This window comes from Cydia strobilella, chromosome 8, assembly GCF_947568885.1.
Source record: "Cydia strobilella chromosome 8, ilCydStro3.1, whole genome shotgun sequence".
Taxonomy (NCBI): Eukaryota; Metazoa; Arthropoda; class Insecta; order Lepidoptera; family Tortricidae; genus Cydia; species Cydia strobilella.
Window position 1 is genome coordinate 7843645 of NC_086048.1, and position 27016 is coordinate 7870660.

At 37.2% G+C, this 27016-nt stretch overlaps 3 protein-coding genes across 5 annotated transcripts in view; 2 read left to right on the forward strand and 1 right to left on the reverse strand.

The window, feature by feature from the left end:
• On the reverse strand, positions 1-2319 carry LOC134743327 (migration and invasion enhancer 1). The gene is made up of 3 exons (XM_063676720.1): positions 2154-2319; positions 1984-2081; positions 1-268 (listed from the first exon to the last, which is right to left on the reverse strand). Exons 1-3 carry the CDS (start codon positions 2240-2242, stop codon positions 105-107), a joined length of 351 nt encoding a protein of 116 aa, XP_063532790.1. The 5' UTR covers positions 2243-2319; the 3' UTR covers positions 1-104.
• A 978-nt stretch (positions 2320-3297) lies between these two features.
• On the forward strand, positions 3298-9075 carry LOC134743328 (ras-related protein Rab-27A). The gene is made up of 5 exons (XM_063676721.1): positions 3298-3591; positions 4389-4456; positions 5705-5819; positions 6588-6784; positions 7765-9075. Exons 1-5 carry the CDS (start codon positions 3448-3450, stop codon positions 7868-7870), a joined length of 630 nt encoding a protein of 209 aa, XP_063532791.1. The 5' UTR covers positions 3298-3447; the 3' UTR covers positions 7871-9075.
• Positions 9076-17973: 8898 nt separating this feature from the next.
• The window catches only part of LOC134743561 (uncharacterized), a 252919-nt gene continuing 243876 nt past the window's right edge, over positions 17974-27016 (forward strand). For all 3 annotated transcript variants that reach the window (XM_063677074.1, XM_063677076.1, XM_063677075.1), the window contains exon 1: positions 17974-18131. The gene's annotated coding sequence lies outside the window, so the exon portion shown is untranslated. The remainder of the gene's footprint in view (positions 18132-27016) is intronic.

Consider the following 27016-nt stretch of genomic DNA (forward strand, 5'->3'; position numbering starts at 1 on the left):
TTCTGAACTTGCCTTATTATTAAGATGCATTTAAGACTAGTTTGTTACAGGGATTTTTCAAAGTTACAGCTAAATATATACATTATATATTTTACAAATACATATTATGATATTACACAGTTGATTGGTTGTTGTCCTTTTATCTCCCTTAGCGCATTTCCATTTGATACATCATTCACTACTTGAGACACTTCATTGTAATCAGGTAAAGCCATGGTTTGGAGTTTTGAATATACCAATTTATCATTTATTACTACCTCGAAACTGCCTGGAAAGTAAGAAAAGTACTTTTTTTTAAATTCATAAACTGAAATAGATGTCACATATTAAAGAAAAATATACAGACATAATAAAGAATATTTATTCAAAAAGCACAAGCAGAGTTAAACTAGAAAGGCATGGCAAACCATTCACAATTGGGAGAGGAAGGAGACAAGGCGACCCACTCTCTCCAAAACTATTTATAGCGGTTCTGGAGGATATTTTCAAGAAAATGGACTGGAATCGAAAAGGAATATGGATATCAAACTGAGAAGACTATGTATATCTGGGAAAATTAGTATCTTTTGCAACAACCAGTAATGAAAATGAAATTGATAGAAGAATAAACACAACCTGGAAGAAATACTGGGCACAAAAAGAAATTCTCAAAGGCAATTACAATCTTAACATGAAAAAGATCATAATGGACTCCTGAATTCTTCCAAGTTTGACATATGCATGCAAAACATGGGTTTACACGGAAAGAGCAAAGAACAAAATTCTATTTTGCCAGCATGCAATGGAAAGAAGTATTTTAAATTTAAGAAGAATACAAAAAACAAGAAATATAGACATCCGCAAGAGAACAAAGATAACAGATGCCCTGCAGTTTAGTCTGAAACAAAAGTGGAGGTGGGCAGGTCATGTAGCAAGATATCAGGATCAAAGGTGGACAAATCTTGTAACAAAATGGCCAGGCCCAGCTGGAAAGAGAAGAGCGGGAAGGCAAAGAAAAAGATGGGCAGATGACATTGTACAGGCTGCGGGAAAAAATGGATGGATGTTGCCACCGACAAAGAGAGGTGGAGACAGATGGAGGAGGCTTATACCCTTGGGGACCACTATAAATAAATAAAATAGCCTTTATTTACAACACAAAGAACAGTTTCACATTAACTCTACATATTTTATTTATTATCTCCCATTTTTACTTTTTTCTATTCTTTGTTTGCTTGCCCTTCGGCAAAGGCCTCCTCCAACCTTCTTCCCTGTTTTTACTTTGTTGCGTTTATTTTGATTATATAGTGGTGGAGCACTAATGTGGGATAAAGCTAAATAATAATAATAATAATTAAAGAAAAAGTGATGAAGCCCTCCAGTGGTGAAGGCCGGATTTGAACCGGCGTCTTTAGCTATTGCGGCTAACATCATGAACCTCTAGGCCACCTCGCCATGGCAATACCCGTCCCAATTTCTCGACTATATGCCATCTTAGTAAGACTAGGCGTCTTTGACCAACTCGAAGGGCAAGCAGTGGGCGCTTACACCTCCAAAAACACAAATCAAATAAATTCAATAAAAACCAATTTGACCATTTAGAGGGATATTTTGCAAGGACTATTTTATAATAAACTAACTATTTTATCATACAATAACTAAGAGAAAATGGTTCTTTGAACATTAAATTTCAGAATAAAATCCTTTAGGGAAAATGACTACAGGTCTACTGAAACCAGTGGCATCTAGGCGTGGACAAAGCGGCCCCTTCTCCCACGCGGCCTCGCACTTAAGGAGGCCCGCAAAGCGAACCCTTATTATTACCAAGGAAATACACATTAAAGGAAAAGGGCCTCGCACACGTGACTTCGCCCACTGTTAGTTTACGGTTTACGCTACGCCACTGAGTGAAACATCTCCCATGCCAAACCTCCTAGTAGAGTGTTTACAGGAGGTCTGTGGCTGGAGATGACGATTACATAAATACATGGTTTAAAAACAAACCTTGTCGTCCTCGTTTGCAGGACACTGTTGCATTTGGAGTACTTTGACGAATAGTTTGAGCAAGTGCAAGGCAATGTCCCCCATAATCGCAGACACCGCTGCAATAAAACATTCATTTTCTCGTATTTTTTTTGTTTTTATGACAAGTGTAAATGTAATAAATTTATTACCAATATTCTACGTAGACATTTACACTATTTGCAGTATTCGGAGGTTCTTTCTTTGCTAATTCTGTCATTATTGCAACAGTTTGCAACATTGCATTTTAAATAGTTTTAAATATAAAATACAAAGATTGTAAATTTTTAAAGTAGTAATGACAATAAGGTAAGGCAGGCCACAGACGTTCGGTTTCCTGATCAGTGGGAATCAGAGATTCGGAATTCCGTAAGCATAGCATAGCGCACACATTCGATTATTCTATCCCAAAGAGTAGTATAGCTTGTCAAGGTACTGTCTCATTTCGGGCGTAGACGGAGAGAGTCATACTGTCTTTGTCTTGCATTGGTGCTGGCGCCCAGAAGAATGAGATGACTGTAGTTTTTTTTGTTCTTATTTATTGACAAGATTTGCTTGACCAACTATATATGTTCTATCCTCTCCAAATCCTCTCGCAGGGAAAGTTTGTTGCATATTGCTTATGCTTGCTCAACCTTAATATAGTTGGTCAAGCAAATCTTGTCAGTAGAAAAAGGCGCGAAATTCAAATTTTCTATGGGATCCTTCGCGCCTACATTTTTTAAATTTGCCGCCTTTTTGTACTGACAAGATTTACTGTACCAACTATAATTGATTTTGATATTTAAGAAATTATTTAAAGCCTGATCCCGAGTGTGGTGCCGATATCGCTGATTAGCGAACTAGACTCCACACTCGCGTTCGCGGCTTCGCGCCGCGATTTGCGCATGAGTGTGGAGGGCCCTAAGAAATTTGAAAATTATTTCAACATTAAATTACATAATTTTATCATATTTCAAATGATTATTCAATAATGTGTATTTTTTTAATAAGCATTTTAATGAACTATAATTGTTTTAAGCAGAACCAAAGCAGAGCAGAACACAATAAGCCGCTCCAGACTACGAGTGTGTACTGCTGTGTAGTCGATTTCGCTGATTAGGGAACTAGACTATAATTCGACGCAACCATAAGTAAGAGCGAGAAAGCGATATTTCTTTCTCGCTCTTACTTATGGTGCGTCAAACACACAACGCTTTTTAAGCCCTCGTGCGAGTCGTGCGAATGGGGCCTAACCCGCCTAACTGTCATTCTGTCATTTCTGTCTTGTGACAGTTTTGCAACGAACGGGTGTGTTGTTGTGATTTTAAGTTTATTTAAATTTACAATTCAGTGAATTTTAAACTTACAAACATTAGTAATTCCGCAAAAAAATATTATGAATCATATTTAGTGGCAGATTAGACTCCTCCATTTACGTTTGGCTTAATTGAAAATTCGTTCAATATGGATTACGACTATCTTATAAAACTACTGTGCGTTGGCGATTCAGGAGTTGGAAAAACCAGTTTCCTGTATAAATATACCGACGGCGTTTTTCACACTCAGTTTATCTCGACAGTTGGTATTGATTTTCGGGAAAAGTCTGTGGTAAGTAAGGTACTTTTATTTATCGGTTGGTAATTGGCATACACTTACTTAATACAAGCAAAGAATAAAATTAATATATACAGGCAGACAATTACTGAAATACTTTCGCATTTATAATATTAGTAACGAACGAAGAAAAATATATAATGGGGTGAATTTTTTGGTATCGTTTTTTTTCGTAAGATTTGAATAAAATTTTATTGATTTGAAGACTCCTCATTGACCTCATTCTGGGCGGGATGATCACAACTTGTCCCAAAAAAATGTGGTAATTTTTCGTTGAGTTATGAAAATACCATACTTTTTAGGGTTCCATACCCAAAGGACCCTATTACTAAGACTCCACTGTACATCTGTCTGTTCGTCTGTCACCAGGCCGTAGTGATACCGTGATAGCTAGACAGTTCATTAAAAATTTCACACATGATGTATTTCTTAAAAACAGAATAAAATAAATATTTAAGTGGGGCTCCTATACACCAAACATGATTTTTTCCATTTTTTGCGTAATGTTACGGAACCCTTCGTGCGCGAGGCCGACTTGCACTTGTTCGTAACTCAATGGAAGATGTTCTAGGATAGATATAGTGAAATTGCGTTTATATGTATTGTATGGAACAGGGAACTCTATCTATCCACAAATTTTGTCGAGATCTGACGAAAAGTTTTTTTTACAACAAAATAAATATTTGTTGTAATAGGAATCTAACTTTTGTCAATATCTGTATTTCAATAGTTTCAATCTAGAAGAGTGATTGTAATATTTTACATTGTTTACGAGTATGTTGAAATTACAGATTTATCAACAGAATGGAAGGCAACACAGAATACATCTACAGTTGTGGGACACCGCAGGGCAAGAGAGGTATGGGGAAATCATTTTTACTTATTTTTGCCCCGCCTGATGTTAAGCAGTTTCCGTAGCCTATGTATGCCTGCAACTCCAGAGGAGTTACATGCGCGTTGCCGACCCTAAACAACCTTACTCACCAGCAGGAACACAACACTATGAGTAGGGTCTAGTTTATTTTTTTTAATTAAGGAAAATTTTGACATTAATTACAAATTAACCATAATTAAAACAGTAATCCGCAATGTAATAGTTTCATATCATGGCATAGTAACATTGCATGTTAGTGTCATCTTCATTGCCGCTTGGTAAATTTTCATAAATTTATTACCAAGTGTCAGTTATGAGTAACTTGATAAATCCACCTATTTAACATTTACATGCATACATATAATTACGCCTATTTACCACTTGCTACGATCCTGACATACCTCTTTCGCTTTCTTTACTTTCATAACATTTATGTTACTAAAACTGTATGTAATACCTGCACAACTGTTGACTTGTATCGCACCAATGCACCAGTACATGTACATGTTGTAACATATTCCAATGGCATGAAGTTTTTTTTATATCTGGTAATGTGTTGGCTTCGTTTCTACTTTTAAACGTATTTTTCTTAAGCAGTCACATAAATGTAGGTCATCGTCATACTAAGTCATGGATGTCATAATGCACAGGCTTCAGCTTGTGTTTTAGTACAGATTTGCACCCTTAGACTAAAATATATCGCTAGAAATATGACAGTAAACCTTGTCAACAGACTTGGAAAATATTTGTGGCATTCTTGAACTGTTACAGTGGCTTCTCACTTCTTCTTACTTGAAGGATAAGGATACCAAAATTTAAATGTGAGTTGACGAAATTAGACAGTGGCATATTTTGTTAGCGGTTTTTAAACGATAAAAAAAGAAATAGAGCAGCACATTCTTCCTTTATTTTCATTATTCATTCACTTGTCATTTCAAGAAATTGAGCAGAACAGAACAGCCTTCCTTTATTTTCATTGTTCATTCAAATCATTCATTTTTCATCTGCATATCTGCATTTGTAAGCTGTCTGATGTGTGTTGCATGTTCTAATAAAAATAACATAGTGTATTGGTAAGTACTTTGCCTATAATATAATAATCTATTTAAATCAATGTGTCCATAATGTCTCAACATATTATACCCGTAATATAGTTTGATTTTTGAATTTTGCATGAATAAATTATACATCTAGATAACCCACCATTGAACATTTTGTGACAATTAATTTCAGGTTCAGAAGTCTAACAACAGCCTTCTACCGTGACGCAATGGGTTTTCTGCTTCTCTTCGATCTGACTAATGAGGCCTCATTCCTGGAGGTCAGGAATTGGATTGAGCAGTTAAAGGTAATGTTCATCTGAACTGTGTCAAAATTAGGTGACATTTGACACACAAAAAGTAGTCAGTGAGGATGCTCCGTTAATCAACGGTGTCTGGGGACGGCCGCGTGCCCCCGCCAAGACGAGACGAAGGGCAAAGTCATAGTCATAAGGTATAATTAAACATATTATTATATTATTCATGTAGAAGTTTTACTTCGCTCAAAAGTTACGTTTTTTTTTTGTTTTTTCTCTCAGTGCACCCACCTTGACGCTTTTCTGTTTAGCCCTATGATTGACTGGTAGAGAATGCCTATAATGGCATTAAGTCCGCCTGTTGTACTTTTTATGTGCAATAAAGTTTAAAATAAATAAATAAAAGGCAATGCCTATCTTTTCTCGGTACGTTTCCTCGTGTTTTGAACGCTAGTAGTTTCGGTTTGGATAATGCTTGATAGCTGAAGTTTTTAGTATAGGTACCATGTTAGTATAGTTAGTAGATTTTGATTTCACTCAATTGTTCGAGCGCTCAGCTTATTTAAGACTGCTTAGAAGTCATTAAGGCACGGTCTCGTAAGAGAAAGAGAATGTGTCATACGACTTTTGCTTTAGATAGAGACTACGGTATTCACTGTCAAATATCGGTTTTTGTCAGACCCAAGCTATACAAAAGTATTTTAAATAGCTTTGGCCAGATTAAAACTGTTATGTATCAATATAATAATTTTAATGTTTATTGTATACTAACTCGTCTGTTGTATTGAATACCTCACTTTATTGTCAATTTAATTCCAGACACACAGTTTGAGTGACGACCCTGACATTGTCCTCTGCGGGCACAAATGCGATCTTCAAGAGAAACGCCTGGTCAACCAAAATCGAGCTCGAGAGTTCGCTAAAAACTACAACTTGCCTTATTTAGAGACCAGCGCCAAGTCAGGCCAGAACATAGACCGGGCTATAGAGATACTGTTAGACAAAGTTATGATCAGGTAAGTGTATTTAACATTGTCATAATATATCAAACAAAAAAACTATGTAGTGGCGTTTTTGGCAAGCGTTGCTGGAGGATAGACAGAGAGAATCATAGGCACAGGGGGGACACGCCATACATCAAAAATAATTTGCGTTTCTATGTGTGAGCGGCACGTCCGTATACGCGCCATGCATCATTGTGTGAGTAAGTTGCTTAAAAACCGAACTGAGCGTTCGTCAAAAGCTCGTCAATCTGCTGTCGCGGGGCGAGGTAATTCGAATGGGGGCGGGGCGGTGCGTGGCCGTTCTTTACTATTACTTATTTTGTGTCATAGGTAAGGTCAATGTGGAGAAAACCAGCATATAAAAATGATTGCAAGTAAGAACGATGAGAACGATCTCCCGTATTTGTATCCGTACGTCGCTCAGACACAATCAAAAAGGAAGGGCTTCATTCCTTCTGCTCCACCCTACCCACCTTCGGAAAATTGAGTACAGACACAGGAATTAATAGCGAGATAGCAACCAAAGAGCTTGCAGATGGTCATCCCCACTTTGACCTTTAGTCTTTTTCTTAGTATCACCAGGCGTGGCTCACTTCGCGATTTCGTCGTACAAGTACAATGCAGTTTTGTTTCTTTTTAAAAATAAAAGAATGTTTCCTTTAAGTAAAATGTGCTAACTTAAGGTTTTAAGGCACTTTTCCTCCGGGGCCCATAATTTTTTTCCACCCTGTCCACCTAGTCCTACCGGTTTCCACCTACTTATATATGGACCTGGATGGCGATGTGATTGTTTTGTGGCGCTCACAGAGAGTGGCACTGATGTGTGTGTGTGTGGATGAGGCTTACACGGTTATAACACTAATGAGGATCCGCAAGCCGCTCCGGTATGAGTTAAACAGGGCTATGCACGTATATAACGCTGACCCGCTCGCATACCGGATAAGCGTGCGGGTCCGCATCCAACGCCTAATATTTCGTACCGTATCTTTCAGAATGGAGTCGTCAGTAGAGTACGCGATGCTGTGCGCGTCGGGACGGCGGCGGCAGTCACTACAGAAACTGCAGGCCAAGCAGGACAGCAAGCCTTGCTCCTGCTAGACTTAAGGCGGTCCCACTGCGACGCACACTACAGAAGCTACTAGAATGACGCACGAAGCTAGGTAGGCGCCAGTCGCACATTGCACACGATCAAGACGTGTAGTAGAACATGAATGCGCTCACTCATTTGCGTACCTAGGCCTTGAATCTGTTCCAATGTGCGACCGGCCAAAGAAAAACATGAATGAAAAGCGTGTTGGAGAAAATTCATTATAATTACTAAGCGAGTCTTAAAAAAACGGATGTAGTGTGGCCGCGCCGCAGTGGGTTTTCGGATCTATTATCTGTGATTTTATACACTCCTAACATTTTACATTCATTTTCGATTTTTTGTCATAAGTGCCAAATACGCAATTATCGTAAACAGTTGTCTAAATTTTAAATGAGAAATATTTTTTTTAGTTTAGCCAAAAACAATATTGGGACTAAATACAGTATGTGAGACTGATTTTGATTTTATAGTACAAATGAACTTATTGGCGGGCTAAAACGCTCATAGGCGGTGAAAAATACTTGAATACGGTAATACTACTGTTAGTTTTGCTTACCTTAAAGGATTGAACTTTTACTTGGTCTCGAACGGCTTTGGAACTGGGGAAAATGCGCTATTTCAGTTCACACAGCACTTTTGGCGTTTGCCATCTGTAATGCCTCCTCTACACTATCGGCGATGATCGTCGATAGTGTCATCGGCAAGATCATCGTGCAAGCATCCACACGATTGCCTGTCAACGCAACCACCCGGCGATTCCCTTTGATGCGTGCCCAAAAACCGACAACTCACGGGTCGCAGGCGATGATAGACGATGACTGGCGGCTGGCGGGGACTGCCGAGTATGCCCGCTAGTCATCGTCTATCGTGTAGAGGAGCCATAATGTCGTATCGCATTGCACCTACCTATTAAAGCGTCCTGCATTTGAGATGAATAGACATTCAATACACTAGAGCCTCTTCCACACCATGATACTAAGGTGTAAAGATAAATAGTGCATTCTTAGGATTTCTGTTAAACCGTATTTGCTGTAGATTAATGCAAACTTTAGAAAGTTGTATTATATAAACAATTGTTGTATAATATGCATTCTATTCCTTATTATTTATGTAATTAGTAAAAAAGGAGCTGATCTAAAATAATAAACTATAATAGATGTCATATATTAATGAAACAGAGATGAAGCCCTCCAGTGGTGAAGGCCTGATTCGAACCTGCCTAGGGGTTCATGGCGTTAGCCGCGATAGCTAAAAACGCCGGTTCGAATCCGGCCTTCACCACTGGAGGGCTTCGTCACTTTTTCTTTAATATATGACATCTATTACAGTTTATAATTTATATATAGTAGTAAAAAACACAAATCAAAATATTTAATAAAATAATTTGATTTATTCCCAAAGTTGAGCTGATCTAAATGTTCAATTTTTTAAGCACAAGTAGTATTTTGTGAATTTCTAAATGGTGTTTAAAATACCCTGTATACTTATTATTATTTTTTACCTTATTGTAACGATACCAGGGTTTTTTGTGAACCAAATTATATCTAGTCAATTTTTTTGTATACCCACCCTTAATTTGTAGCACAAAGTGTTTTTATGATACCTACTTACCACATTTTGCACGATATTGTTTTGTGTGCATAAAATTGTATTCATATTATATTAAAGTAAGTATACATAAGTAAAAAGATCTCTAAACTTTTATGTATTTTAATAAAGCTAGTCGATTTAAATAATCTTTTTCTACGTATTTAAATACATATTTTCGACCAAATTATTCCTTTGTCAGGCCTATGTATAGGTCTATAATTTAATTATACATATTTATATGAACACAATATTTAATTATACTGTAGATTAGTACCTAAGATAATAATTATTTATCATCAAGTCAACTAATGTTTTTATGTATTACTAATTCGATATATTTCATCAGTATTCTAACTTTGACAAGGTTAAAAACTTACGAATTGAGGGTAAATGAAAAATAAATATAAGTGTGCACTTATCAATATAGTACATTTTCTAAAGGAATTTATTATTGTAATATATTAATAAAAGTATAGTCATGAGCAGGAGAGTCGAGGTGAATGATAACACACACAGCTACGAGTACTTTAGCACAATGCCCAAAAGCCAGATAATGAACGAACATGGGTTAAGCCCAGCGACGGAATATATGTATACAGACGAAGCTCTCAGTGCATTTTTGACCTTAAAAACGATCCATATAAGTGACACTTATCTGACAGTTAGTTATCCGTTCTCAATAAATATATACCCCGCGCGCAGTTTTGATTATTACTCGATACAAAATTTCCCGCCATAAAAATAAAATTGTGATTGGTCAAGTTTTGATTAGTAAAAATTCCATTCTATATGTCAAACTCCTTGTGCGGCATTACAACGTTTTGATGTTGTCAAACTGTACAATAGGGTATTTGACTGTATTAAAAAAAATTACACCATGCATGAAATAAAGCACCAGACCAGAAGATTAATAGAGACGTAGACAGCAGTTATTTTTAAACACAATTTCTATTTTAAAACTCGTACCAAACTATAAAGAGTAGGTAATTTGATCGTGACGTCACATGCTAGTGTTTTATATAAATTCCTTAGTAGCAAAATCGTTTTGACAGTTCGAAAAAAGAAACTGATTTGACTAGTAGTCAAATACCCTATTCCGTCGCTCGCGGCACAATACAAGTGGGGTCATTTTTGAACTCTATTCAGACTTCTATGGTTATTCTAGTTCGTTGTTTAAGATTTGAAGAATCTTTTTGGTCAATATTGTATTTGGCTGCCATACGCTGTGTGATCTTAACTCTGGTGCCGATACCTATCTCTATGCCTACTTTAAGCTGTCTAAATCCTATCCTATCCTAGTAATTTGAGTAAAATTGTATGAAGATTTTGTCACTGTACAGACGAAATCTTAATTTTACAGTATTTTGACTGATCTCAAGTATTTCTAGTTATAAAAAATTATAAAATCGTGTAGTACCATTGGATATTGACATGATATGTATTTGTAATATTTGTATGAATGTAATAAGCGCCTATATCATCTAAGCTATATTGGTTTATGAGAAGAAACGTTTTGAATATAGGCTTTAAGCTTGTCAAATATAACTTTATTGAGCGGGTATTATATATTAATATTTATAATATGAAAAGTGATAAGACCATGATTTTGCTTATTATTTTTGGTACAATAGAGTATTTGACTGTATGAAATAAAACAATAAAAGATTTTAATACAGAAACCTAGACAGCTTTTTTAGACACAATGTTTATTTTAAAACAAGTATAAAACTATAAAGAGTAGGTAATTTGATTGTGACGTCACATGTCACATGCTAGTGTTTCATATAATTCCATGGTAGCAAAATCGTTTTGACACTTCGAAAAAAAGAGACTGATTTGACTAGTATTCAAATACCCTATTGTTAAAATTTATTCATTCGCGATCGACACATACAGTTTAGTAAATTCAGTTTATAAAGTTAAGTTAACGCTATAATCTTTTGTTTGTATGTGATAAACTCCTAAGGGCCTGTTTACACATTGATTAGTGTTAAATGCGAGTTCATACATTTGCTACTAGCGTTTAGTAGCAAACGTATGTAATCGCACTTAAAACTAATCAATGTGTAAGCATCCATAAGGCTCATGGTCCTAGCTACATTAAGCCATCGCCTTTGTACCTAAATTTATATGATTTTCATGTTAACAATTTTTATTTTGTACAATAAAGTGATTTACTACTACTACTACTACTAAGTACCTACTTATTCAGTTCGATGAAATTTAAATCATATTTATTAAGTTGGAACAGAGTTCTGTTGCATTTATTTTGTTTCCTTCAATTTTCAAGCAAATCAAAATCAACTCTATTTCCTGCACTATGGGTTTAAATTTTAGTGGCTAGATTTTTCATTTGTATGGCTGGGCCTCAAGAGGATAAGACTCGGTTGGTGGTGTAGATTTAAACAGTTTGGAAGCGTGCGTGTCGATTGTGGGTAATCATCAGTCATTTCCACAAAATCGCCGAATTCTAAGGTCTTTTATATCTGATTAGATTTTGTACAATAAACTGTTATCTTACAAAAGTACAATTAATAGATTAAGAATTATGCAAAATCAATGTCATACCCAAGAATTATATGATATCAAAAGGAAGGTCAGAAAGTCTGCCTTGAAAGTAGCTGTAAACTTAATTTTTTGTCAGTAACACGTAAATGCTACTAGTCCAGGTCCCACAGAAGATTGCTGTATGCGAAATAATTAGACAGGAATTGTGATTCGTGTAAAAGTGTTCCCAATGTAAGGTTGTGTCAGTTTCGCCTTCCTCACAACTCGGAGAGGCCTCAACTCTTTGTTTCCCTGTCAACTGTTCACGTTTTCGCGTAAAACAATTCGTACCTTTCCACAAATAGGATTCAGCTTCAAGCCATTTTACTTTTGAGCAATATTACACTACTAAACTAGACCGCGAGCCGGGCGCAAATTTCGTCGGTCACCACATCCCGGGCAAAAACTGGTAGTGGTTAAGGGCGATGTGTAATGAACCCTTGTGGACGTCAGCGGCAGCCACCCAAAACGTAAAAAAAGCCATCATCGCATTCCCATTGAAACTTTGTCATATGATAGTTTAGATGCAATTTTTTATGTGTTCGGGTTGCTGCCGTTCCTCAACCAACAACGGAGCGACAGCTGACGTCCATGAGGGTTTATTACACATCGGCCTTAACAACTTTACGAGTTATCGCCCAGGATGCTATTGGACATGGAAATCTGTTGCTGGCCCGTGGTTTAAAATGGTCACGATGTTTGTTTCTAGATTAATTCCAAGCTAACTTTGACTTATTAAGCGACAGAGTATGGAAGTTCTCCCGTGTTCGTCTAATTCCCATGAATATATGACGTTTAATAGAGCACTACCACACTTTGTCACTGCACAATCGGTGGAAGTTGAATAGCTTAGACGGACTGTAGTGGCATAACTGTTTGGCAAAGGCGTAATGACCACCTGGGTTCACTACTCCGCAACAACAAAAGTTAAGTTACGCTGAAACTGATCAAACGGGAAGGTTGTAAAGTATCCCTAAGTACTTTCTAGGCAGACTGTATATTTTGAATTTATTATTATTTTTATTGTATTAAATAAGATTGTTTAGAAATCGGCGGCCACAGAGCGCTGTTGGTGGAACTGCCATTAAGTTTGTTAAAATTCACGCGTAAATTTTATGCACGCCTAATGGATTCGTAAGTGCTTATTTATATGCATTCTATCATCTACCCATTAAAAATCACTTGCAGTGAAATTCCGTTTTTTTTTCTTATTCTCTATTTATGACTCCTTAGATCACATGTTTGCCCTGCGGCGGGCAATTTGCCCAGCAAAGAAAAAAAAATGTTCAAGAAACCTTCAGCATCATCATCATCTCAGCCGAAAGACGTCCACTGCTGGACAAATGCCTTCCCCAAGGGTCTCCACAACGAACGGTCATTCGCTGCCCTCAACCAACGGTTTCCCGCGACTTTAACCAGATCGTGGGTCCATCTAATCTGGGGCCTTCCCACGCTGCGTCTTCCGGTACGTGGTCACAGAATAAGTAATAGTATTAACATACAGAACGGCCACGCAGCGCCCCGCCCCGACTCGAATTACCTCGCCCCGCGACAGCGGATTGACGGCCGTTTGCCAGCCGTTCAGTACTTTTTTTAAGCAACTTACTCACACAATGACGCATGCCGCGTGTACAGACGTGCCGTTGACACATAGAAACGCAAGTGATTTTTGATGTATAGCCTGTCCGCCCTGTGACGTGGTTGCCACTCGAGAATCTTTCTGCCCCATTCAAGAAACCTTAGCTTACAAATATTGCATATCCATAACAATGCACGAAACTTGCAATACTGCATTAAAAGGTTAAAGGAATGAATATTAGAAACAACAGTTCTCTTCGTTTCTCAGGGTACGAGACTACATAGGTACTTTCATTTGTTTTCCATCTCTTTCTTTGATATCGTAAAAGAAAGTGACGCAACCACATTTAACGCTGATACAGAATATACTTACAATTTATTAAACCTAGAGAGACATGCAGTGTTATTGTGTTATCTTCGAGCAACGCCGGCTCCCGACATGTCGGAAGGGAGGAGCCCAAGCGATATCTTACCGTACAAATCATTCTGCCATTTCTTGCGGGGGGAAAACGTGCACACAGTCGCACTTCTCACTCACTAGGTACATACAAAATCCAATCTGTAATGACGACACAAATACATAGAAAATGACACACGTCAAAGACAAATATTGCACACCTCATCTCTTTTTGTGTACGTAGTGCACTGCCTTATGGGAATATAGTTCAGATCCGGAAACCGCTACCAAATTTTTGTATGTTGTTGGGTATGGTACTGGGTCTCCAAAACTGCCGGGAGACAGCGGCGCCGGCCATCTACTTCAGCGGAATGACGTCATCAAAATGACTCCCGCGTCGTTGCGAATATTGCATTTTGCACACAAACTATGCATTGCACATACACGTGTGGGGTATATATAGGGCAAATATTTCACTAATACACTATGTACCAAAATATACAATAGTTTAAGAGAAATTTAAAAATAAATAAAAATTATGAAAATTTTTTTTTCGATATTTGGGTTTTTCAACACATGTACATGTATTTTATGTAATGTTCTTTCATTTAATACCCCATAATTAGAACTACTCCTTGCATAATATGAGCGCATTAAGGTAGAATTGCTGGCGCGCTTTAGTTTTTTTGGTACAAGTTCCACAGTTTTTATCAGAAATTAAAAATTTAAGCTGTGGCGTTTAGTTGAATAACTGGTTTCTTTTATATTAGACGCAACATTGTTATAACGTTTTTAGTTGAGCTACAAAATATATATACACAAACTTTTCTCTAAAAAAGTGGTTTTTCTTTGTTTTTAGCTCCTAAAATATACATTGTTTTTATAAATAATGTATTAACGAATCATAATATATTTAATAACATCACGTCTATGTATGACTCATGGTATAGTTATAATTTAGATTTTGCAAATTTCGGCAGCGGTCACATGTATGACGCCATTATTTGTTACTCAGGCACTATAGAGATTGTCTCCCAGCAGTTCTATGATCCTTTTTATATTGCTAATAACATACTAGAAGCTTAATAATTAATTTCGATTTTTGTAACTAATGCATTTTTTCTAGCAAATACCTACATTTTGATGCATAATTTTCACATTTTTGGTCTGATTTTGATTATTTTGATATCAGTGTATGGCTTGAGACATCAGCTTTAATTTTGTAGTACATTGCTTTAACGTCCGATTTTTGGTTTGGTTGAAAAACCCAAATAATCGAAAAAAAAAATCATCAAAATATTTATCAGTACGGTTTTTACTCACTATTATTTTTAGTCGCTAGTTCGCAAAAGCGACTAAAAATAATAGTGAGTAAAAACCGTACTGATAAATATTTTGAAATATGTCTCACGATAGTTTAAGTGCAAAAAAATCATCATTTTTATTTATTTTAAATTTCTCTTAAACTATTGTATATTTTGGTATTGTATTAGTGAAATATATAGCATTTTAGTGGCTTTCGTTTAATACCCCACACGTGTATGTGCAAAGCATAGTTTGGGTGTAAAATGCAATATTCGCAACGAGGCGGGAGTCATTTTAATGACGTCATTCCGCTGAAGTAGATGGTCGGCGCCGCTGTCTCCCGGCAGTTTTGGAGACCCAGTACCATGCCCAACAACATACTTAAATTTGGTAGCGGTTTCCGGATCTGAACTATCTCTTCGACCGTTTCCCATAAGGCATAGTACTAACGGAGTACGGACGAGTCACAACACGCATAGCCAATAGGTATAGGGGAAATAGTACGAATGCAGTCTCCCTTCCCGGTGTTGCTCAAAGAGTATTATCACTGTTATCCCATATCCATAACGTGAAAATTTAAAATACATACATCATCATAAATAAGAATTGGGCTTCGTAAGTATACATATATTATTATAATTATAACGTACTTATTAAAGGTATTGGAATCAAATTGGACAGTCAGATCAGATAGGTAATAGAATTTTCTGAAGTCTTTCTTTGGTATTGGTGAAATCGTTGCGTTCAGTGAAACTAATGGGATGGGAAAGATGTATTAGAAGTGGTTATGGAACAGGTCATATAATTCAATCAGTGCGGACAGAACAATTTCTTAGAGCATGTCGCACTGAAAATCAGATTAAATTTGGATGAAATACGAATTTTATTGACAGACGCTTGGAATACACGTCCGTATTTTAAACCATTTCTATAAGTAATGTTTTGTTTATTACTTAGACATAGAGTTAGAGTAGTTAGACCAAGATAAGCTGGCAGCGATTTTGATAGCACAGACGGTGGAAGTGTTATTTAAACGTCATAATTTCATAGAAGTTTGACGTTTAAATGAACACTTGCACATCTATCTGGGTTATGCTATCAAAATAGCTGCCAACTTAGCTTCGTCTAACTCCTATTGAGATAATACCCTAAAAACCAAATTAATCCTTAAACATTTCACGAATTAATAAAAATAAAGGAGAATCCAGCTGGGTTGGGCGGCATTTAATAAATTAGCGGACATCCTGAAACCTGCTAACATTCCACAATGCCTGAAAACTCGCCTCTTCAACCAATGTGTCCTGCCCACCATGACATACGGTGCTGAGACATGGCCGCTCACTAAGGAGGCTGTGCATAAAATACGCGTAGCACAGAGAGCCATGGAGCGCGCCATACTCGGTATCAAGCTTCAAGATCGAGTAAGGAATGTCGAGATCCGTCGACGCACCAAGGTGCAAGACGTTGGTTTCGCCATTACCAAACTAAAATGGAGTTGGGCGGGACATGTTGCTAGGCAGAGTGATGGCAGGTGGACTAAAATGTTAACGGAATGGTGGCCGCTTTCGAATGAAAGAAGCCCCTGGCGTCCGTTGGCTCGTTGGGTGGACGACATCCGGAAGATTGCGGGTCTCTTCTGGATGAGATTAGCTCAGGACCGGGACAAGTGGCGTACTGGAAGAGAGGCCTATGCTCAGCAGTGGGCGATAAAGGGCTGATATGATGATGATGATGAATAAAAATAACATTCATTCAGTGCATAATGTAGGTTAACTACAAAGCTATAATTTCCTTGAAACTAATAGAATTCCGCAAACCGGCATAACACACGTGAATGCAATTGGAACTTTGTAATTTTGTACGATTTATTTTAAAGCCAACCATATGGAACGGGGAATGCAATATATCTCATCTCATGAACACACACGGTTTTATTTAGTTAGCAATCCGAAACTTTTAGGGGCTAGTTGAAGCTCTGCACTGCAATCATCTGGCCCCTCTTTAAACGCACGTGATATACACCTACGAAATGCGGGTGCAGCATTTTTTTCACGATCCCCAAGCGACTTTCGACCTAAACATGACGTTATAAAGTTGATTTTTTATTTGGTTTTATCTCTTGCGCTGAAATATAGGGTGACCATGCGGTGCGTCAAACATTGCGTGGGCTTTATTAAAGGGGCGGATGGTATAAATTGGCGTATCGAAAATTGCGAAGCATCGGGCGACCCCAACGCGCATCGCGCAGACGCGGAAGCGACGTCACTGTAGCGCTAATCTGGGGCCTACCCAATGTCCCGGTTGCGTATCGCTGTCGCTTAAACTCCATAAGCACATTAATTTAATTTTGTATAGACGGAAATAATCAATCATAGCCGTTTGTTGCTCTTAAAACGTTATAAGAAAATTATTTGGTCCGTATGAATTTCTTATAGTGATTTTTGAACTAGGTATCCATTAGCATTAGAGATTAGAGTTCAAACAAGTAACGATACAATTTTGTTTTTTTTTTAAGGAAACATGAATATTTGGACAAATCCATATGATCAAACGAAGCCTTATAAAGATCGCGCTCACTTTGGTACGATCATTCGGCACCTCAGTAAGCTAGCTTCAAATACAGTATCTCGATAGCAGAATTTGTGGTAGCCCCGCAAACGCTGCTAGCTTCAGTCCGCTGTGAGTTTGTTTATGTATTGAAAGACAACAGATTGGTACAGCCGCCGGCTCCAGGCACGGATGTAAGATGTTCCGATTTCATGTGCGTTTACTACGGTGTAATTATAACTGAATAGTGTCGTGACTCAGTGCTGTGTTGACGTTTTGGACTGTGTGATAAATTGTGCATTCAGGTAAGGGTTGATTGGTTTAATTAATAGCTCCATATGCGTTGTTCACTGCGGCGTAAGCTGCTGTTGTGCACTTAACTTCAATTTTTGTGGCCCGACCGGCTTTTACTTCAGCATGAATATTAGTGTTTTGAACAATTCTTAGTGGGAACCAAGTGCTTCATCAGTTATTTGGTTCTTTAGCAAAAAAAAAATATTTTACGGGCAATTAAATTAAATTTAAAGTCAATGCGTGTTATGCGCCTAGTTATCTTGATAAATACAATTGTCATTTGTAAAACCATGTGTGAAAACCGTAGACTTTAATTGACAGACACAGGGAATAAGATTATGTTTCGGTATTTATCAGTAGAACCTAAAGCTACCTAGATAAACTTTAGTTTTAAGGGTTTTGTAGAGTTATTATCGTTCCATTTAATCTCATTCTTACTAGAAGCCAATTAATTTTTTTAATGGCAGTCCGTTTCAAATAAAACATATTTTACATTTCGCAACTTTTCAGTTAAGTCAAATAAAGTTAGTCTTAATACTCTTAATCGTAATAGACTATCTCTATTTTCGAATTGATAACTTTTCGTGAATTGGGTGTCGCTAAAGTCGATAATATTCCACCCTGAAAGTAAGTGGTGTTTTGTGTTACATGAAACCTTACTCTGTCCGTCATTTGCAGCATGTGTAGAACATTTCTCAAACTTGGTTCGGAGCCGTTTATTAACTTAAAAGGGAACACAAACAATTAGTTCCGTCGTGTTAGCACTTTGGCGGGTTTATTCATCTTTGAGGGTAAAGATAGATGGGTATAGTTGGTTAAATAGGATACGTTTGAATTTCATATATGAAGCTAAAAATATACTGAATAATTTAAATTTACATTGTCCAAGTTATGTTGTGAAAAAAAAAACCTACTAAAATGTTAACCAATCTCAAAAACTGAATAAAATATAAGGTGCGTTGGGCTAAGATTGAAAGGGCTTTTCATGAGGGGTAATAGACAAAAAATCGTCCGTATGCGTCGTATTACGGGCGACTTTTGATCTTACCCCGCATGAAAAACCCTTTCAATCTTACCCCAACGCACCTCACGGTAATCTTGGTACCTACCATCTTCATGCTCGCCAAATGGTTGTAATGTAAGATACATTATATATCGGCATGAACCGTTTCTGGTATCCCTGTATTGCAATAGGTACTGGAGGGTTCAAATTTTCAGTGTGGTAGCGACCCCTATAATGTAATCAAGAATTCTGAATAAAATCACAGTAGTTATTTACAGGCCGACACCGCAGATACTAAATACATTAAGCGGTTGAGACGTAGATGATTTATTAACTTCGAAGAAATTTGAACCACCCTTACCACCCTAATCCAGAATGAGATTGCTTTTGAAATGACAATGCGAGTATATGAAAATTGGAATGAAACATTCTTAATGATAATGCCTGACTCTTGGGTGTATGGCCTATCTAAAGCATTAATCTCTAATCTATCTAAGTATTTATTAGCACCAAAAACTACGGCGAAGTACAGTCGCCATCAAATATATCGGAGCGGCCGAGGTCCTCAAAAATATCTGAACACGCACTCTAATGCCTTGACAATAGAGGCGTGTGCAGATATTTGTGAGCACCTTGGCCGCCCCGATATATCTGATGGCGACTGTACCTACTTACCTCACCATTACCTACACATATGTTGACAATTGTATTGCAATGCCAAATTAAATTTGCCTAATTTTCTTCGATTATATAAAGACATTTAAAGACTTAAAAAAATTCTAATAAATTACTGTCTGTGTAGCTTCCGCTGTGTCATACCTATCCAGTGTTAGAGTTAACGGTCAATTAAACAATCTAAATTATAATAATTATGATTGATGCCTCGGCCCTGAGTTTTATTTTGGTCTGTTTTATTTAATTTTTTATTACCTTTACTAAGATTATGAAGTAAATAAACAGACACTGTAGATCACGTACCTCATGTTACCAACTGAATAGATAGTAACATTAAAATTTGAGTTAACGCACGAAGTGTCAGTCCAATTTATTGGGACTGATGTTCAGAAATCGGCAAAAGTTTAATGTTTCCGGCCACGTGTTTCGATAAAATAAGTAACCAAGTGACCCTAACAATATACTTAATTAAAGTAATTAGTAATAACAAACGCTTCTCTGTGACTGACATATCGCAAGCAATATAAATGTTTTATCATTAAATTTTGTATCGATGCACTCTAAACGTGCCTTCCTTATATAGATATTCTATAGGCTGCCTAATCCACTGAGGCGGAGACGCGCGGAGATGAGAGGAATCAACTAATAGCATTGTCTGTAATCAGCAGAAGAGATGTGGCACATTTTTGCCGCGATTCAGCTGCAATACAATCGCATCAATACCATCAATGTTGACAGTACCATTGATGTAGTAACACTAAGTGCCAGTTGCACCATCCGCACTTGACAGACTGATCAACGACACCCGGCGCGCCGCGGCGGTTTACTATGAAACTTTCCATACAATACAATTTAGCGAACTCTTTAACCGACCCTAACTGAAACAAAAACGTTACAACGCTAATGCGACAACGATTAAATCAACAGGGATAAGTGCGCCTGCCACCTACAGGCACTACTCTAGATAAAACCGTATATAAATGGGTAACATGGAGACCCACCGATTGTAACCACACTTTACCTACAAGGAAATTAAGGGAAAAGTTGGCCATGCTGACGGCGTCTCTAACTCTTTACTTACGGTTGTATCTAAGGTAGATGCAGTTAACCCTATGAGCGATTGAGCGCACTTGACCCCACCGTATTTATAGGCCAGGAAATGAATGCTCAAAAAAAGTTGTAAAGGGAAATGCTTGGAACACAATTTTTGACTCCGTAATTTTGTTTGGCCTAGTTAGGAGGTGAACATATCAAAAGTGCCCGGCCGCAGCCTTTGAGCCGGGGGAGGGGGTTGGTGGGAGGGGGGTTTGAAGGTCCCATGTTTTGGTTTTTCGATTATATCTCGGAAACTATGCATCTTAGCGACATGGCCTTAGGAAAATAAAAGTTAATTTAATTTGTTACGTGTTTAATACGCAAACATGGCCTAGTACCTTCACTGATGTAGAAGTCAAGATAAAATTGAGAGCCCTAAATAAACTTTCAAGAGAGGATATCCCTAAGTCACGTAGTCGTGTCAGTAGTCATGTATATATGTCGCTAAGCTGACGCTAACGCAAAATTTCCAAGATATGTGAAAAACCGAAAAATGGGACATTCTTACCTTCCTCTCACCCCCGGCTCAAAGGCTACGGCCGGGGACTTTTGACATGTTCACCTCCTAACTAGTCCAAACAAAGTTACGGAGTCAAAAATTGTGTTCCAAGCATTTCCCTCTATACCTTCTTATTGCTTGGCCTATTATACGACCATCTGTTTCGTGTACATAGCCGCCATAGGGTGAAAACAAATAAACCATACTTCAGTACTGAGTTTACATTACAAGCTCAAATTACAGATAGAAGGCGCATGAATTGGAATTCCAATTTTAAAAATAAAGATTAGGTATTTTATATTGGTTCCAGCGTATCTCCCTCCCACCAATATAAAACTGCGAGTAAGATGCACTTCAGCGCCACTCGTCGTATAGGAAGAAATACCTCTAGGCACTTGAAATGAGGAGCAGAGAATGTAAACTCCGTATTGGATTAAGATTTATTTGTTTTCTCCGAACGCTGGATGATCAGTGCTGAGCACAAAAGGAAATTCCACAAAAAGGTCTACATTGTCGGGGACGGGACGCGTATAAACAGCTAGGTACTTTAATAACCTGCATAAATCTGTATTAGGTATTATATACCGTTGAATTTAAAGCTAAGTTATCAATCACGCCAAATATCGGCTTCTTAGCTTTATCAGAATGTTAAAAAGTAGCGTCAAGTCGCGACACTTATTTGAAATGCCCTAAGGCCTGAGATACACTTGTAAGTTTTATTTACGTAAGTAGGGAAAAAGCTATTTTTTAGAATGAGATAACGATATTCATCTCTCATTCTGTAGTATAGCTGTGTCCCTACTTACGTAAGTAAAACTTAAAAGTGTATCTTGGGCCTAAAGACAACCGCTACTATCGCGCTGTTACATTACGTTATAAATATTATGCGTGTTATAACGACAATGGGTTAGTTACGATCAGAGTTGGGCAAAAATTAGTTTCATTCAAACTAAGATAGAAATTGGAAACGTTATTCGTTTGCGAATTTAATCATGACTTTACCAAATCTTGAAAGCTTGAAATCGACGTGACTAAATAAATGCTTTGATTTAGTAAAACTTAGTTATAATTTCTTTACTTTGTAACTTTTTTGCTTTGATTAGTCCTTACATATGAAATAGGCGATTTATATAGCAATAAGTAATCAAAACGATTTTCTTTTATGAAACTGTATCTATATTCAATCAAAGTATATACCATCGCTATCGATGCACTTTTGCCATCTGAAAGGTACACTCTGGCAAAAAAGAGTAGAAATTAAAAAGTGGCAACACTATAGTGTCGTCCCGTTTTTCTTAGATTGATTTGAAAGGGACGACACTACCGTATTGCCACTTTTTAATTTCTACTCTTTTTTGCCAGACTGTAGTTCATTGATTCCTTTGCTGAAAAAATTGTCAGAGCGAGAATCAATAAAATCTTTGAAGGCCATTTGGACGGCCTCATCCAAGTTGATTTTTTTTCCTGCATGAAGTTGTCTAAATTCCGAAAAAAGTGGTAATTCGTTGGAGCAAGGTGCGGGGGAGTACTACGTAGGGTGTCGAAGACATTCCAGTCGTAGCTCCCTTAATTTAGCGACCGTCAGACGTGCCGTGTGTGGTCGAGCGTTGTCCTCGTTTGCGTCGCTCAATTCATGCGGTACCTACCCATTTTTCAAGCTTTTTCACCTTTGGGTTAATCCATTAATTACGTCACACGAATTTCGAGGTTTGTTGACCCCTCCCCCCCTCCTTGTCACACTTGGTCACATTTGGCAAACCCCTCCCCTCCTGGTGTGACGTCACATTTTTTCAATGAAATCAGCAAATATAATTAAGTATTATTAATATTTAATCAAAATATTTTTGACAAAAGAAATATTAGTAATTTTATCAAAACAGATTAGGAAAGAAATTTCTACACTGGATACTGTTACCTATGTACTAAGTCGGTTTTGTATACTCATAAAGGTTCTTCTGAACAATAACCTTGTTTTATGATCGGTATCAAATGAACTACAAACAGAAGAATGACGTGAATGTACCTATCTAACAATGAACAAGTGTTCGTTCGTTCATCGACCTGATATAGACTCTAATAATTAGGTAGATAGTAATTGCTCATTTTTGGTTCAAGAACCAAATAGATAATGTTATGTTTCGTTTTCTAGAAAATAGGAGGTTTTGTTAGACAATATTGTTGTAGACAATAAGGCACGATTAGAATAGAGTAGGCACGCAATTAGAATTCGTTAATGAATTTTGGCTTAAAACGTCGCACATATGCTAGATATATCCATTAGCAGCATTTAATTACCATTGGATAACGAACCCGATGTTCAATTCCTGACTTATGGTGTACGCTTTCGGTTCATACGGTTGTAAATTTGCACGACATACGCTTCGCTCGAACATCCTAATGAAGCATGGTTTCCTAGTAGGTATTAGAATTACAGTGAATGAAAACCGAACTGGAATGTTCCGACTGCCCTTGCTTGCAAGTTTCCTGGCAACTACCAGGTATTGTAAGATCGATAACTACAGCTTCGTCTGTTTCCGAGTTCGATTAGGCATTATTATGGTTTTTTTTCTCAGTGACAAAAAAACAAATTTGATAAAAAATTGTTAAGAGTCCGTCTAAGCTAACTTTGCACCAACTTGAATAGACCAAAGTGTGGGAGTGATACTATCATTGCAAATGTCATGCAGAGTTAGCTAGGTCAGACTCTAATATCTACTTATGATCTGAGCTAAAATCGAAAACTCTAGCTTGGCGCAGAGTCAATATTTAGGGTTCCGCACCTAAAGGGTAAAAACGGGACCTTATTACTAAGACTCCACTGTCCGTCTGTCTGTCTGTCCGTCTGTCTGTCACCAGGCTATATCTCATGAACCGTGATAGCTAGACAATTGAAATGTTTACAGATGATGTATTTCTGTTGCCGCTATACCAACAAATACTCAAAATATTTATCAGTACGGTTTTTACTCACTATTATTTACACAAACAAATACCAATGAGGATATAATAAGATAGAGTGGTACTGTCATAGTAAATTTTGTAACCACTGTAAATTCACTGCCATCTATCGACATACTTTAAAACTAAAAATGAAGATTTAAGAAAATACGTTAAAATGTATTTAAATATGGATAAATTATTTTTTTATTTGCATTAATTATTTTTATATGATTTTGACCCATGTTCTTTCACTGGTATGCGTTAAAATTATAAATAACAAACGAAACAGTCAACGCCCTCTATACGAGTGTAGGCCAAAACTAGTGGCGCCATCTGATCGAGAGTCAAATTTTCGTGATTTTCGAGGCACGTTTTTTCCTTAGTCTGTATCCATCTATTACGGAGTTATATCTATCTTTGCAAATACCAACTAAAAACGGAATAAAATAAATATTTAAGTGGGGCTCCCATACAACAAACGTGATTTTTTTGCCGTTTTTTGCGTAATGGTACGGAACCCTTCGTGCGCGAGTCCGACTCGCACTTGGCCGGTTTTTAGAGCACAAGTGTATTTAAATCGAATAAAAGTCGATAAATGTAATGTTCGGCTTTCCGATCTCTTTGACGCGCATTTCAGTGTACCTATATCCAACAAAAAAAAAAGTCTATCCAACGACTAACGACGGCTACACGGAGGAGGTTGCAAATAAAATCCAGTTAAATACTAATATGAATAAAATTGTTTCACAAATACAGATTCTTCTTCTTCTTTCCAGTCGTATCCTCAATGCTGAGGGTGGTGATTACCACAAACTTTCTTCCAGGAACTCCTATCCTGAGCCATTTGCAGGCAAGTCTGGGCCTTTTGGGTCCGGCATATGCCTTTACTGTGTCTATCCACGGGAAAGGGGCTCTTCCTCTACTTCTCTTCCCTACATACAGATTATGATAGACAATATTCGTATTTTTAGGTTATCTAACCAACCGAGTTTAAACTAATCTGCCAATAGTGCCAGTTAAAGGACGACTATAATTTTGCGTGACCCAGATACTCCGTTCCAATATCTGCAGGACTAAGCTAAGCAAACGCCCCATTTCCCCGCATTATCTCTATAAGCTTCATGGAAATCATTTCAATATGAAAAGATTTGCGATAAACGGCTCCGGTGATAGCTTTACGATCCGTCGACGACCGTCCGGCGTTATCTGTCCCAACCCTTTTCACTGCCACTCATTTAAAACGTACCGTATAGCACTCCACTTATCTATTACGAACAGTCGGCGCCGCGTGAAAGATTATCGATATTTGGTGACATAAATTTTGACAACAAAAATCTCTAGATCACACCAATGCACTTGATAATACTAAGAAGATAATACATGTATTCAGGTTGAAAGTCAATTATGACTGAACGATTTGTTTCGAACGATAATTTCGATACCAGAATTTATTTTACTTTACTGTGTAGTAGTATTAAAATTGTAGGCTATAAGTTTTTTCTCCTACAAATGAAAATGAAATGAAATGAAAATGAAAATGAAAATTGATTTATTTCCTTGTAAGCTTAGTCTACAAATTGCCATCAGTGGTTGCTATAAGCTTTATAATTTATAATCGATGTAAATTCCTTTGGGTAAGAACACTGAAATATTTTCTATTACATTATTAAGACGCCCATAAAATGTTATAGAAGTAATAAATTATCGATTCTGATCTGTAATAAATAATTTGATTTTGTATTAAGTACTTATATCTATTTCGAGTAACTCGTATAAGTCGAAATATCTGGTAGACCGAGCTTTGCTCGGAAAACATATAAAAACTCGAAAATGCGCGTTTTCCCAGAGATAAGACCTAGATCGATTTTTCGCCCCGTAGCCCATATAGCAAATTTCATAGAAATCCTTAGAGCCGTTTCCGAGATCCCCGAAATATATTAATATATGTATAATATACAAGAATTGCTCGTTTAAAGGTATAAGATACAAAAAAGGTATAAGAAGGCTTATACCTAGTAGATAACATCAACACTCTGCATTTACATGTATATAGTGTCTTATCGTGGACATACTTACTTAAACCCCGAAACCCGTAATTCTTGCCACTTTCTTCCCTGCACTCTAGTAATTTGGCCCGCTAAGCATATTCTACGCATTTACATTTGCAAACTCATTCGATTGTGTGCCTTGTTACCATGCCACAGGTTACATAATCAAGCGTGTTTTAAAATGCAGAAACAGCAAATATTCTTTACGGGATAGTAATGTAGGAACGTTGCAAGAAAACTGAACGAAATTATGACTAGTCCAAAACGAAGTTTGCTAGCCGTAAGGCTAGTAGAATTAGCACTTCGTGAAATGTTAGCAAGTAACTTAACAACGAGCTAATTAGGCAACCCATTCAGGGCATTGAACGAGATTCTTCGTTAATTTTCAAGCGAATGTGCAATGTAACTTTCCTAAACGTCCATCATTGTTTAGATTGGATTCAAACTATATAATCTGTCACTATAGGTTATACCGATAACTATCAAGTAAAATACTGCGAAATGCTTAAGTAGAAAAACCAACACTAAAAAAATTATGTTGACTAACTACTTCCTTTGAAATTCAAAATCTAATGTTTTTTTAAATTTATTTTTAGGGCAAGATATGCATCTGGTACTAAAACATCTCTTCATTGG